The following is a 12,810-nucleotide window of genomic DNA, read 5'->3' as shown; positions in this document are numbered from 1 at the left end:
TAGGTGAAGTAAATGATTTACATCAACAAAGCCTGAGACAAACTATCTCCAGAGTACACACAAACAAAATACTGAAGAGTGTTATTCGTTAGATGTAAGTTGATCCCAGAGGAAGCATCACCATTCAGTTAAAGAAGAGGAGCATCAGAAAATGTAAACATGGTGGTAAATCTAAATAATATTGACTGTTAGCAAGAACAGTAGTCTTTGAGTTTTAGAATCCAGATGGAGCAAGTCTGTTAACCTGTCTTTCTTGTCTTTTTTATTTTAGCCAATTCTGACAGGTGTATGATGTCATCTTGTTGTAATTTTGATTTGCATTTCCCTGATGATGAGCGATGTTGAGCATCTTTTCATGTGTCTCTTGGCCATCTGTATGTCTTCTCTGGAAAATTGTCTATTCATGTCCTCTGTCCCCCCCTTTTTTAAGTTATTTATTTATTCATTTAAGTAATCTCTGCACCCAGTGTGGAGCTTGAACTCATAACCCCATGATCGAAAGTCACATTGTCTTCCAGGCAACCCTCCTCTGCCCATTTTTAATTGGATTACTGTTATTATTACTATTATTTGGTGATGAGTTGTAGAAGTTCTTTATATATGATGGATACTAACCTTTTATTGGATGTGTCACTTGCAAATATCTTCTCCCATTCAGTAGATTGCCTTTTAGTTTTGTTGGTTGTTTCTTTTGCTGTGCAGAAGCTTTTTATTTTGATGTAGACCCAATAGTTTATTTTTCTTTTGATTCCCTTGCCTCAGGAGACGTGTCTAGAAAAATGTTGCTATGGCCAATGTTAGAGAAATAACTGTCTATGCTTTCCTCTAGAATTTTGATGGGTTCTGGTCTCACATTTAGGTCTTTAATCCATTTTGAGTTTATTTTTGTGTGTGGTGTAGAAAAGTGGTCCAGTTTCATTCTTTTGCATGTGGCTGTCCAGTTTTCCCAGCACCATGTGTTGAAGAGACTGTATTTTTCCCACTGTATATGCTTGCCTCCTTTGTTGAGGATTATTTGATTGTAAAATTGTGGATTTATTTCTGGACTCTCTACTCTGTTCCATTGATCTGTGTGTTGAGCTTTTGTGCTAGTCCCATACTGCTTTGATCACTACAGCTTTGTAGAATATCTTGAAATCTGGGATTGTGAGGCCTTCAGCTTTGTTCTTTGTTCAAAATAATAGTGGGAGAATTGAACACATGCCTCCCAGTAACTAATAAACAAAGCTAACAAAATTTCCATAAGAGTAAAGAATATCTTGGGGCGCCGGGGTGGTTCAGATGGTTAAGCGTCTGCCTCTGGCCTGGGTCATGATCCCAGGGTCCTGGGATCAAGTCCCACTTTGGGCTCTCTGCTCACTGGGGAGTCTGCTTCTCCCTCTACTTCTGCCCCTCCCCCCTGCTCATTCTCTCTCTCTCTCTCATGCTCTCTCAAATAAATAAATTTTAAAAAAGGAATATCTGGACAATACAAATTAAAAAAAATTGAAGGAACGAAACATTTTTTTCAGGTATACAAAGAACATTCATTATAACTGACCAAATCCTGGGCTTTAAAGCAAGTCTTGGCACTTTTTAAATGTTTGAGAGCATATATTTTCTCAGCTCTCTGTTGATGTAGGCTAGAGTTCAGTAACAACAACATAACTAAAAGCTAATTTAGAAAATTAATAGACTTTATTATTTTTAACAGATGGTAGGTTTACAGAAAATAGTTGAGTGAAAAATACAGTGCTCCCATAAACCCGTGCATTAGTGTGGTACATTTATTGCAATTTTTGAGTAATATTGATACATTATTATTAACTAGAGTCTGTAGTTTACATTACGATTCACTTTTAATGGTATACATTCTGTGGGTTTTGTCAAATGTATATTGACGTGTTCATCTTGATAGGAGCATATGGGATATTTTTACTGCCCTAAAAACCCTTGATGCTCCCCCTATTTAAATATCCCTTCTTCCCCTCACCCTTCCCCCTGAACCTCTGGCTGCATTGATCTTTTTCCTGGCTTCATAGTTCTGCCTTTTTCAGAATGTGATATAGTTGGAATCAGACAGTATGTAGCCTCTCCAAATTGGCATCTTTCACTTAGTCATAATCCTATAAGGTCCCTCTATGTCTTTTCATGCCTCGATAGCTCATTTCTTTTCAGCACTGGATAATTCTCCATCATCTGGATATACCACAATTTATTTATCCATTCACCTGCTGAAGGACATCTTGGTTTCTTCCAAGTTTTGGCAATTATGAATAAAGCAGTTCTAAACATTTAGGTGCAGGTTTTGTGGTGAACATAAAGTTTCAGCTTCTTTCAGTAAATATCAAGGGGCACAATTGCTGGGTTGGATGGTAAGAGTATGTTTAGTTTTGCAAGAAATTGCTAAACTGGCTTTGAAAGTAGCTGCATCATTTTGCATTCCCACCAACAATGAATGAGAGCCCCTGTTGCCCCACATCTTCACCAGCATTTGCTGTTGTTGGTATTTTGGATTTTGGCTGTTTTAATGGGTTGGAAGTGGTTATATATTCTTTCATTTGATATTTAGTTTGTTGCCATATTTTTTAACTTTAAGCCTGCCACTGCACTGAACATTTTTACCATATAGACTTTCCTGGGCACTTCCTTATTTTTTCATGTCTAGGAATAGATTCCAAGGAATACAATGAATGGGGCAGAGAGAAAGGGAACTCCAAGCTTCCCTTTGATACTGCCAATCATCTCTGGGCAATATGGCCCCAGATATGCTTCCTCACAACCCCGCTTGCCAGCATAGCTGTGGCAGATCTCTAGGCAGTATCTTTCATTGTGAATTAAAAATCATTTGCCAAGTTTGAGAGGAAAAAGGTAACACGTTGAACATGACTTTTATTTCTATTTTCAGAGTCTGGTAATAACAGATCCTGTTCTCCTTAATTTCATCTAAGTGAGTCTTGCACACTCTATCTGGAAGGTCAGTTGCAATTGTGTGTTCACTAATCTGAATGGTCAGGGCATTTGATTGTGTCTTTTTGGCATGCAGATCCATGACTGGCATGCGTGCACACACACACACACGTGGCACACATACATACAATTTTTTAAATTATAAAACTGGCGTAGTGGTTCTTAAGAATGATTTTGCTTCCTAATTAAGGTTGCCAGATAGAGCAAATAAAAATACAGACTGCCCACTTAAATTTGATTTTCAGATAAACAATGAACATCCTATGCAATATTTGGGACACACACTAAGAAAAATATTCATTGTTATTCTGAAATTCAGATTTAAATAAGTACCCTATGTTTATCTGGGAACTATACCCCGAGGGGACATTTGGCAATATCGGGAGACACGTATGGCTGTCACAACTGAACAAGGGGGTTCTACTGGCATCTAGTGGGTTGAGGTTAGGGTTGCTGATAAATATTCAACAATGCTCAAAACAACTTTCTGCAATGACAAATTATCCTCAGTAGAGTCCTGGCTTGAGAATTCTGCTTGAGACTGTCTGAGTTGCTGTTTCATTTCCAGGATTTTGCATTTAGCTCGTGAAATGTCAAGACTGACAAGGCCTGAATATGAGTGATACATATGGGGATGTATATAGTTCCTCACTTCCTCTCCCTGTCTTAGACTCCAGTCTGACTTGACTGACCATCCACCCTCTAGACCTGCTTTGTTTGCTTTGTGGCTTGCTGCTGCATTCGATCGTGTTGCACGGACTCATTACTGGTATTTTAACTGTGTCCCTCTCACCAGGACATCACCTCGTGGGGACAGAGACCTGGTTCCTCTTGTTGAAGCTCGCCTCAGCACCTTGGACAGCGTCTACCCAACTCCGTGCTGTGCACTCTGAACAGGGAGAGGCAGAAATGTATCTTGTTTTTAAGATAACTTCACAGCCTCCAAACACGTTTCCCATAACAAATTATTATTCAAGTGAGGGCGCCTGGGTGGCTCAGTTGGTTGAGCGACTGCCTTCGGCTCAGGTCATGATCCTGGAGTCCCAGGATCGAGTCCCACATCGGGCTCCCAGCTCAGCGGGGAGTCTGCTTCTCCCTCTGACCCTCTTCCCTCTCATGCTTTCTATCTCTCATTCTCTCTCTCTCAAATAAATAAATAAAATCTTAAAAAAACCCAAATTATTATTCAAGTAAGAATGCTTCTCACACTTAAATCTACATGGGGGGCTGCTGCCTTTGCCATCGGCTACCTCCTTCCGTCATCCGGCTCCTTTGAGAAGCGGCTGCAAAATACCTGTTTCCTGACTCATTCAAGGCATGAAAATGTGCTTGAGAAATGAGGACAGATTCCCCTCTGAAATATCTGAAACAACCAATTTGGGTTTTAGAAGCAAATCGAGAACAGTGCATTGAAAGGAAATGTGTTAATCTCTGTCTGGGGACCTTCCTCCTGGATTCCCAGGGCAGTGCTTGGGGGGTTTGTGTGTGTGTGCAGATCTCTGCAAGTGTCTCTAAAAGTGTCCTTGTCTTAACAGAGATCCCAAAGAACAACTCCTGTGTTTTCTGGAGCTAACATTTCCTCAGTTGGTGAATATGTCATAAGCCCCCAAAGTGTGCAGCTCTATGCTTGGTCTGGGGGCCTTGCATGTGTCACCTTCTCAACTTTTGAGCAGTGGCAGGTTCTTTAAGCCCTTGGCCTGTAATCCATGCAACCAGTATAGACAGATTAGCATGAAGTACCTCACATAGTGTCAGCCTAAGCCGTAGTGTCCATGATTCTTGGACCTGATGTATGAATTACATTGTTTCCCATCTTCATTAAGGGAGATAACCTGGCTAATTACAATTTTAAAATACGCTTTTCTGTGCGCCACAGGGGATTGTCAAGCATGGTGCCCCTGTCATGCCATGTTGTAGGAAGAGTGTGATTTCACATGGAAAGTGGAACAAAACAGGGCTGAGTGCTTGACTTACTCTTGGACGGTCACATTGTGTGGTGGTAAAGGAGCCAGACTGCTGGGCTTGAATAGTGTCTCTGCCACTTATCACCTGCATGACTTCCGGCAAATAGCTTAACTATTCTGTGTCTCCATTTCTTCGTTGTAAAGTGAGGACAATAAAATAACACATGGGGTCCCTAAGCATAACAGGGTCATCCATCCTTCCAGAGCCTACAGGAGAGTGTCTGGAACTAAGGAAGCATAATTATTACATAAGTAACTTGGTGGGTGAAGTAAATTCACTGAACTGCAATGCAAAGCAGAGTTTGCTACATAGCCAAGGAGAAAACCACAATCAAGTACTGCATAGCATGGAGACCCCATTTGAGTGGGGTGAATTGGGTGAATTTCTTAGGTGTGGAAGCCCTGATAGGCAGTGTTCTAGGACAGATGGCAATCATCCTGCTAGAGATTTGCTTTGAGGGAGAGGCCATTATAACACGGAGAGGGAGAGCAACAAAGGAGGGGCCAGGGAGGTTGTGTTTGGTGAATGACCAGCAGCCGTTGAGACTGGTGGGCATGGAGGTTAAGTGTGGTGGGAGCGGGACACCGAGACTGGCCCGGGAGGAGAGCAGTAAATGCCAGGGTGTCATGAGTGCTGGGCTGTAGGGTGTGAATTTTACATGGGAGTCATTGGGCAGCCAAGGACACCTTTCTAAGATTAACAGCAAGAAGGACAGCAACAAAGTGATAGGATCACAGCTGGTTGGAGGCAGGGAAGGTGACACCTGATCTGGAGGGTCCGCCAATTTTCGTGGTGTACCCAGGACCTGGAGTCACCAGAGGTGGGGTGGGAAGGAGGTGTGGTGTCAGCTCCTGGTGCCTGTGCCCGTTAGCACCGCACTATTGTGCAACCTCGGCCATGGTGTGGGTCCCTTTGACTCTTGGTTTCCTTTTCTGTAGAAGAAGAAAATCGTACGAAACAACAGACATGACACTTTCAGTGATTAAAAGACAAATGCAGGAAGGCCAGAGGTCTCACCTTGGTCCCCAGGGCCGTGATCCTGCCTCTGCAGCTGCCAGCTCATGGCCCATCTGTCCCTTGGCTCATGGCCCCTTCCTTCAACTTCAGAGCCAGCAAGGAGCATCTTCTCTCTTCTCTGACCTCCTGCCTTTCTCTTATTAGGGTCCTTGTGATTACATTGGACACACCTGGATAATCCGGGGTAATCTCCCCATCTCCAAATCTTTAACTGGATCACATCTGCAAAGTCACATATTCCCAGGTTCTGGGGGTTAGGCTGTGGATATGTTTGGCCGGGGCATGATTTAATCTCTCACGGTGACCATAGATGACCACGTGTATTTGTGTGGTATGTGTGTGCCTGTGTGCATAGAGCTGTCTACAGTCATTGATGTAAATCCAAACATGTCTGTGCATGTTTATAATAGCATATATGTGTGTACGTAGGAATATGAAGAGAAGCGGAGAGATGAGATGGTAAGTGGGGGACGATTTGGAACCCAGGGTGTTTTGTTTTTGAAGTTTGAGTATACTATATTTTGAAATAGCATTATTTCAATGTGATACCTGAAATATTACAGTATTTTTAGTATTTAAGGGAGTTACCAGTTCACAAGGAGAAAAAACTAATGCAGAAGCTTGAGGGAGAAAGTTGCAGGAACTGAAGGGTTTTTTTCTTTTAATTGAAGTGTAGTTGACAAGGATGGGTTTTTGGTGAGGATTGTCAAGTTAATTGACCCAATATATATATATATATGTATATATATATGTAAATAACATGCAAAATCGGTAGCAGATTTTAAGTCACAGAGTGATTTGTTGCACGGGAGATGAGAGGGTTCCTTTCTGATGGATTCTGTTTTCTTAGTGGAGTGCAGGTCCCCTGCTGCTAATGTATTAGGTGTGGGGTGGGGTGGGAGCTAGGGGTGGGCTGTTGATTATTCGTCTTTGCATAGGGTAACCATCCGAGCCCAGGAGTGGGAAGGAGCAAGGCCAGTGAGCTGAGGTGGTTAGGGACATTGATTTGGGTCTGTTGTCTTGAATACTCTCAAATCCAAATTCCTGGAGGTACCTCTCTTTGGCTTTCAGAACCTTCTGGAGTCCACAGTGTCTTGTAGGGCACAGCTCTCTGTAAAGTCATGTGTCTGTTACTGCCCCCCCCCCCCCGCATCTCCTCACCCCTGATGGTCACTGACGTTGGGCAAGGTCACAGCAAACATGAGTGTCCCTGTGGTTTCCCGACCAACCTCCCTCCTGTGGGCTGGCTGCCACATCATGGGGCTTTGTTGTTCTAAACGAGTTAGACTCTTTTGCACGGTGAAGGGATCTTCATTTGCTCTGGAGGGAAGCGATCTCCTCAAGGATAAATAATTCTATTTGTTGTTGACATTAATAAATGTTTTGTATAGTGTTACCTGGGGACAGATTGTAGCTACACTCTTGGCGAGCGCATGACAGACAAGCTTGTTGAATCACTGTTGTTACACCTGAAACCAATGCAACATTGTGTCAACTCTTCTTCAAGAAAAAAGTAATAAAAAATGTCTTCAGGAGAGATCTAAAAAGTGCTGCTCTCTGTTTCCTTGGAATTCGGTGAAATATTTATTTTTTACAACCAGGAATGTTTTCTTTTCCCTGTTGTCTTTCTATGATGCTGCTTTTGGGTTTTTCTGGTATCTTCCCGAGAAGCCCCACTATCTTCGTTGAACAACCAATGTGTGACTCACATCTTTGCAGCCTGGCCCCGGCTGTTTTTATTTCTTTGTGTTTAACATTTACCTTTAGGGAAAACTTCCAAAGTTCCCCATCTCATTTGATAAATTCAATTTTCTGCTCTTTCAAATCTGTTTTATTGCCTCTGGAGCCATTTTAAATCCCTTACTTTTAATACTGCCAGATCTTCTTCCCTCTTAGCCTTTATTGCTTTATAAATAACAAAGGGCCTGTGCGATCTGCATGGTTGAGGGCTTGAAAGTTATTCTGTGTAAAATGCACTTCCATATTCTTCGGTAAATATTCTTCAAAGCTATGTTGTTCCTCTGCCTCCGGAATGCCTTCTTAAATATTTTTCTTTTATTTTGCAGCTTTTGTGTATAGATCCCATTCCTCTTCTGCATTTTGTTTGTTTACTTGCTTCTTCTCGGGCTATCCTTCTAGGAGGGCAATTTCCCTTCACATAATGGAGTGTGTTCTCCTTGTCCCTGGTTTTCACTCGCACCTATTAGAGTTCACACCAAACATTCACCCCGAGGGGCCTGCTGATCCTGTGTTACCGTGTTGTGCCCCCGTGGCTTGTAGTGTGAGCCCTGTAAGGGCGCATCAGGCTTGTTGATACTCCCAGCAGGGGGACCCAGGGTTCCAAACTCCTGTGCTCTGGCCTAGATTAGGGTTGGCCGGGATCCATCCCAGGAGCACAAGGAGGTGACATCACACCTCCTGTTCCTTGTTAGCAAGACACCCTGACTCTTCGGGGCTTTCCGTGCAGGTGGCCAGGCTTCCTTTTTGGTCTCTGAACTCAGCTCGTTGCAAAAGTTGCCCGCCAACCTCAGGAACATCACCACGTGTGGGGCGACCATGGGGTGCATGGTTTTTGCTCTTAGAAATATCAGGGGAGTTTCTGTCAGGCTGTCTGCTCTTTTCTTTTGACCTCGTGCTTAGGGTTGCCAGATTTAGCAAATAGAAATACAGGACCCCCCTGGTGACATTTGACTTTCAAATCAACAACAAATTTATTTACTTTCTCTTACACACATGCCCCTGCAATGTTTCTGTTTATTGGAAATTAAGACGTAATTGGGTTCCCGTATTTTATTAACCATGCTGTATTTTTTGCATGTGGCATTTGCATCCCATGTGACCTCTCAGGAATTCCCGTGGTTCCTGCCGGGCAGACTGAACTTCATGTGATTCTTTACCTGCTACCCCATCCCCTCAGGTACTGCTTTCCGGTCGGCCCAGAGGAAAATGTAAAGGTCGGTGCTCAAATTGCCATCTTCCCCATCTTCCTTGAAAGTGTTATTTAGGGAAAAAATTACATTTTCAAAAATGCTAAAATTAATATAAAATCTCTTCAAAGCCACTAAATTGCTTTAAGATGGAAACATAGCGCTTTCCTTCAAATTAGTGTTTAAGGCCATGGCATCAAAATCAAATATAATTTTTTTCTTAATGGGTTATTAATTGAGATTTACTGGTTATCTGACATCTTCCTCATGTTTATGTAGAATCAGGGTTTGTAGGTTATAAGAGCTGCCCCTCTGGGGATTCAAGGGTAATGAGTTTTGCTTCTTAGTCCATTCTGTGTGTTGTGGAACAGAATTGGCATTATTTTAGCCATTTTGTTAAAAAAAAAAAAGAAGAAAGGGTGTATAAGTAAATACCATGAGTTTTAGGTCAACTTGGAGCACTTTTAAGCAATAAGCATTAGGTCAGATACCAGGAAAAAGACAAACAGGCCATCTGTGCAAGAAAGCTTAGAAATTACTTCCCTTTCAAGGATGTTTGCAGTGACCCCCTATTGCTTTCCCGAATAAAGTCAGAGGACCCATGGTCATTGTCCTTGGAATATGGAATCACTTGCACAATTAAGTTTGGTGTCCTCAAGGAGTAGGGGTCCGATGATCGACGGGAGAGTACACAACGGTGTTGATGTCTAGTGGTGGACGTGCAACTTCGTGGTTTGGTTTTGGCAGTTTCTGGAATGAATGAGAAGCTGGTGTGAGACAGCTCAATGCAGTTGTTCCGAGGAGTGCCAAGGTGTATTTTTAAGAATCAGGAGACACGGTGTCATTGATGTAGGTCTTTTAAGGGATCTCATTGTGTGGAGAAGCTTCTATCTTCCTTTGCCCCAAATCGCTACAATTACGTGGAGCTCTTGATGGGATCAAGGATTCTAATTATAGAGAGATGGCAGAGAGAACACAACATCCAAAATCCTGCTGTAAAAATATAATCCGCTCTTTGTAATATTAGTGTCATAATTCCTTTGTCAATCCATCTGTTCATGCATTTATCAAATACTGATATTTTTCCAGGCGCCCTCCTAGGGACTGTGAAAACATGGAGCAAAGGACCCAGCACCGGTCATGGGGAAGCATTCCAGAGAAGTGACTTTATCATGCCTCCGGGGAGTGGCAGGGATATATCCGAGGGTGAGGAGGAGTCACCCAGTGAAGGGATGAAGCATTTGGTGCAGAGTATTAGCAGAAAACCCACCCCCTGTTCTTTGCTTTCACTAAAACTCTCACGGGAAAGTACAGGGTTATATGAAATATGACTCCTGAGTGACTTCCAGAAAGTTTAAAAAATGTAATCCTGTTAATGAATGAAGTATCTGGTTATACCTATGATATTTTGATTTTGGGGGAAGAAATTCCTATTTATTAGGTTGAACTCTATGAAATTACTGCTGGGGTCAGTCCAAATGGTTCACTTCTTGGCAGTTTCAAATGGTTCTGCACCACACAAATCTTGGTTGCTTCCTTGGGGTCAGCCTGGCACAGGTGTGGTCATGCCATTGAATTGAGGGCGGTCTTCCCCGGGGGCTTTCTGCACACTCAGGACGAATGTGCGTGTCGAACTCGTGGCTCGTCCAGAAGTGGAATGAATGCAGCCTCTCGCCCTGCGGTGTCGCAGCTGGGCGGGGCTCCGATGCCTGGTTGGGCCCTCACGCTGCACACCAGCCCCGCGGAGGCCAAGCGGTTCAGTGACCTGTCCCTGGGAGTATGTGCGGCAAAGCCATGCACAGGACCCTGTCTCTGAGTCTTCGCTTTCTCCTCCGCTCTCATTGCCACCGGGGTCCAGACTCAGGTGGGCGTTATGCATCAGAACAGGTGTCCACAGGGACCTTTGAGGCAGGTTGGCACAATGCATGTCAGGGCCCGAGTTGCTTTCATTGCAGAATAACCAGAGAGAATCACGTGGCTACTGATGAGCAGGGCTTTGTACGACTTGTGGAACTTTGCCTAGAAAGTCAGTGTTCCCAAAGCCAATAATTTCCATTTCTAAAACCCGTTAAATTGGTTCTTGCATTGTGTAATTTCTATGTCTGTGTTTTTTTCTTACAGAAAGTAAGGCATACTGTAAAAATAGCAGTTTGGTTTTTTTTTTTCTCCCCTGATAGAGGGATATGTTCAGCAAGGAAAAAAAAAAAAGAATGCCTTTTGTGCTCTGGGTTCCAAACAGCTTTCAGGGAGGTTGTGGCTGCTGTAATGGAAAGGATGTGTTTCCCGGGGCCCTGGGGTGGGTGCCTTACATGCTGGGGTCCGACAGGACATGGTCAGGTCACCTCCCGGAGGCTCCTCTCAGCACATCCTTCTGGGCTTCCGGGTCTCTCAGCTGAACCCCGAGGGGCATGTGTGATGTCCATGGGATTGGGAGTGCCCATCTTCACGAACCTTCGCCCCGAGTCCTTCAGCGTTCCCCAGTGGCTGGATGTGTCGTAGGTGGAACGTGGACCAGAGAGGGTCAGGTGGGCTGTGGACGCAGCGTCAGCGCCCGTGCTGAGAAAGTTACTTCTGTTTCTAGTCTCAGTCTGTCTGGTGGCGTCAATGGGAACAGCCCCCTCTGTCTGATGCTAGCGTGCTCTTAAGACTTCCCTAATCCCGGGTGATCACTCCTTTTTAGCAAAAAGAACAAGTTGTAGGCATAACCCCACTGTAAAAACAGCCTACTTAATATAAGGCGAGTGGATCGTGTGAGAAGTTTTGGTTGGTACAAAGATGGCAATGGGTAACAAAGGGGTACGAAGCCGTCGGAAATAGTGTTAGCACCGACCTGGGTTCCTAATGCCTGCGCTCCGATTCCCTCCCGACAGTGACTGAAAGCCGAGGGGTCCTGGAGAGCATCCAGAGGTTCTCCTTGCTGCCCACCTACCTCCCTGTGACCTACCACATCAACAACGCCGACGTGTCCTTCTTCCTGAAGGAGGCCAACCAGGACATCATGCGCAACTCCAGCCTGCAGTCCCGCGTGGAGTCCTTCCTGATTTACAAATCCAAGCGGCTGCCGGTGCTGAACGCCAGCTATGGGCCCTTCTCCATCGAGCAGGTGGTACCCCAGGACTTACTGCTGCCCTCCAGCCCCTTCAGATTCACCAACAAGTTTTCCCTCAACTGGAAACTGAAGGCGCACATCCTGCGGGACAAGGTGTACCTGAGCCGGCCCAAGGTGCAGGTGCTGTTCCACGTGCTGGGCCGGGACTGGGCGGCGCAGAGCCCCGGCGAGAGGCTGCCCTGCCTGCGCGTGTTCGCCTTCCGTGAGACCCGGGAGGTGCGGGCCGGCTGCCGGCTGCAGGGGGCCCTGGGGCTGTGCGTGGCCGAGCTGGACCTGCTGGCCGCCTGGTTCGGGCCCCCGAGCGTGGTGGCCGGGAGGAAGAAGGCGCCCGGGCCGCCCGAGGGGAGCCCCGTGGAGCTCTACTACTCCGTGCAGCCGGGGGATGTGCGCGGGGACTGTGCGGCCGGCGACGTCCGGAAGGGCAACGCCATCCGGCCGGGGAAGGACGGGCTGGACGAAGCTGTGCCCCACCTGCAGAGGATCGGGAGCGTCTTCCTCTACCAGACGGGCAGCAGACCCGCACTGAGTGAGCTGCGTTTGGACAGCAACGTGGCCATCCTGTACTCGGCCCGGACGGTGAGGCAGGGCGATGTGCTCACCTTCCCCGTGGCTGTGTCCCGGAACTGCACCGCCGATCGCTTCACGCTGAGGTGAGTCCTGGGGAGCATCTGTCCCTGCTGCTCCAGGGCCGGGCGGGGCCTCCAGCCTCCTGCTCTCGGACCCCACGAGCTGCGTTCGCGCCTTCCTTCTGAGGTGGAACGCCTTCGAAATTTCATAACTCCCGGCCCCCCCCACCCCGGTCAGGGTAAGATGGAGAGAATAGTTTGCTCTTTCCCGGTTGGC

General features: G+C 45.6%; 1 protein-coding gene across 1 annotated transcript in view; it reads left to right on the top strand.

Moving 5' to 3' along the window:
* TMEM132D (transmembrane protein 132D) overlaps positions 1-12,810 on the top strand; it is a 547,747-nt gene that overhangs the window by 130,329 nt on the left and 404,608 nt on the right. The window contains exon 2 of the mRNA XM_088019389.1: positions 11,729-12,617. Coding sequence (XP_087875515.1) covers positions 11,729-12,617 — 889 coding nt within the window. The remainder of the gene's footprint in view (positions 1-11,728; positions 12,618-12,810) is intronic.

Source organism: Eumetopias jubatus, unplaced genomic scaffold (genome assembly GCF_037043125.1).
Source record: "Eumetopias jubatus isolate StellerSeaLion01/CBP00866 unplaced genomic scaffold, mEumJub1_p1.0 scaffold_16, whole genome shotgun sequence".
NCBI classification, from domain to species: Eukaryota; Metazoa; Chordata; class Mammalia; order Carnivora; family Otariidae; genus Eumetopias; species Eumetopias jubatus.
This window is presented reverse-complemented; position numbering and strand designations above follow the sequence as displayed.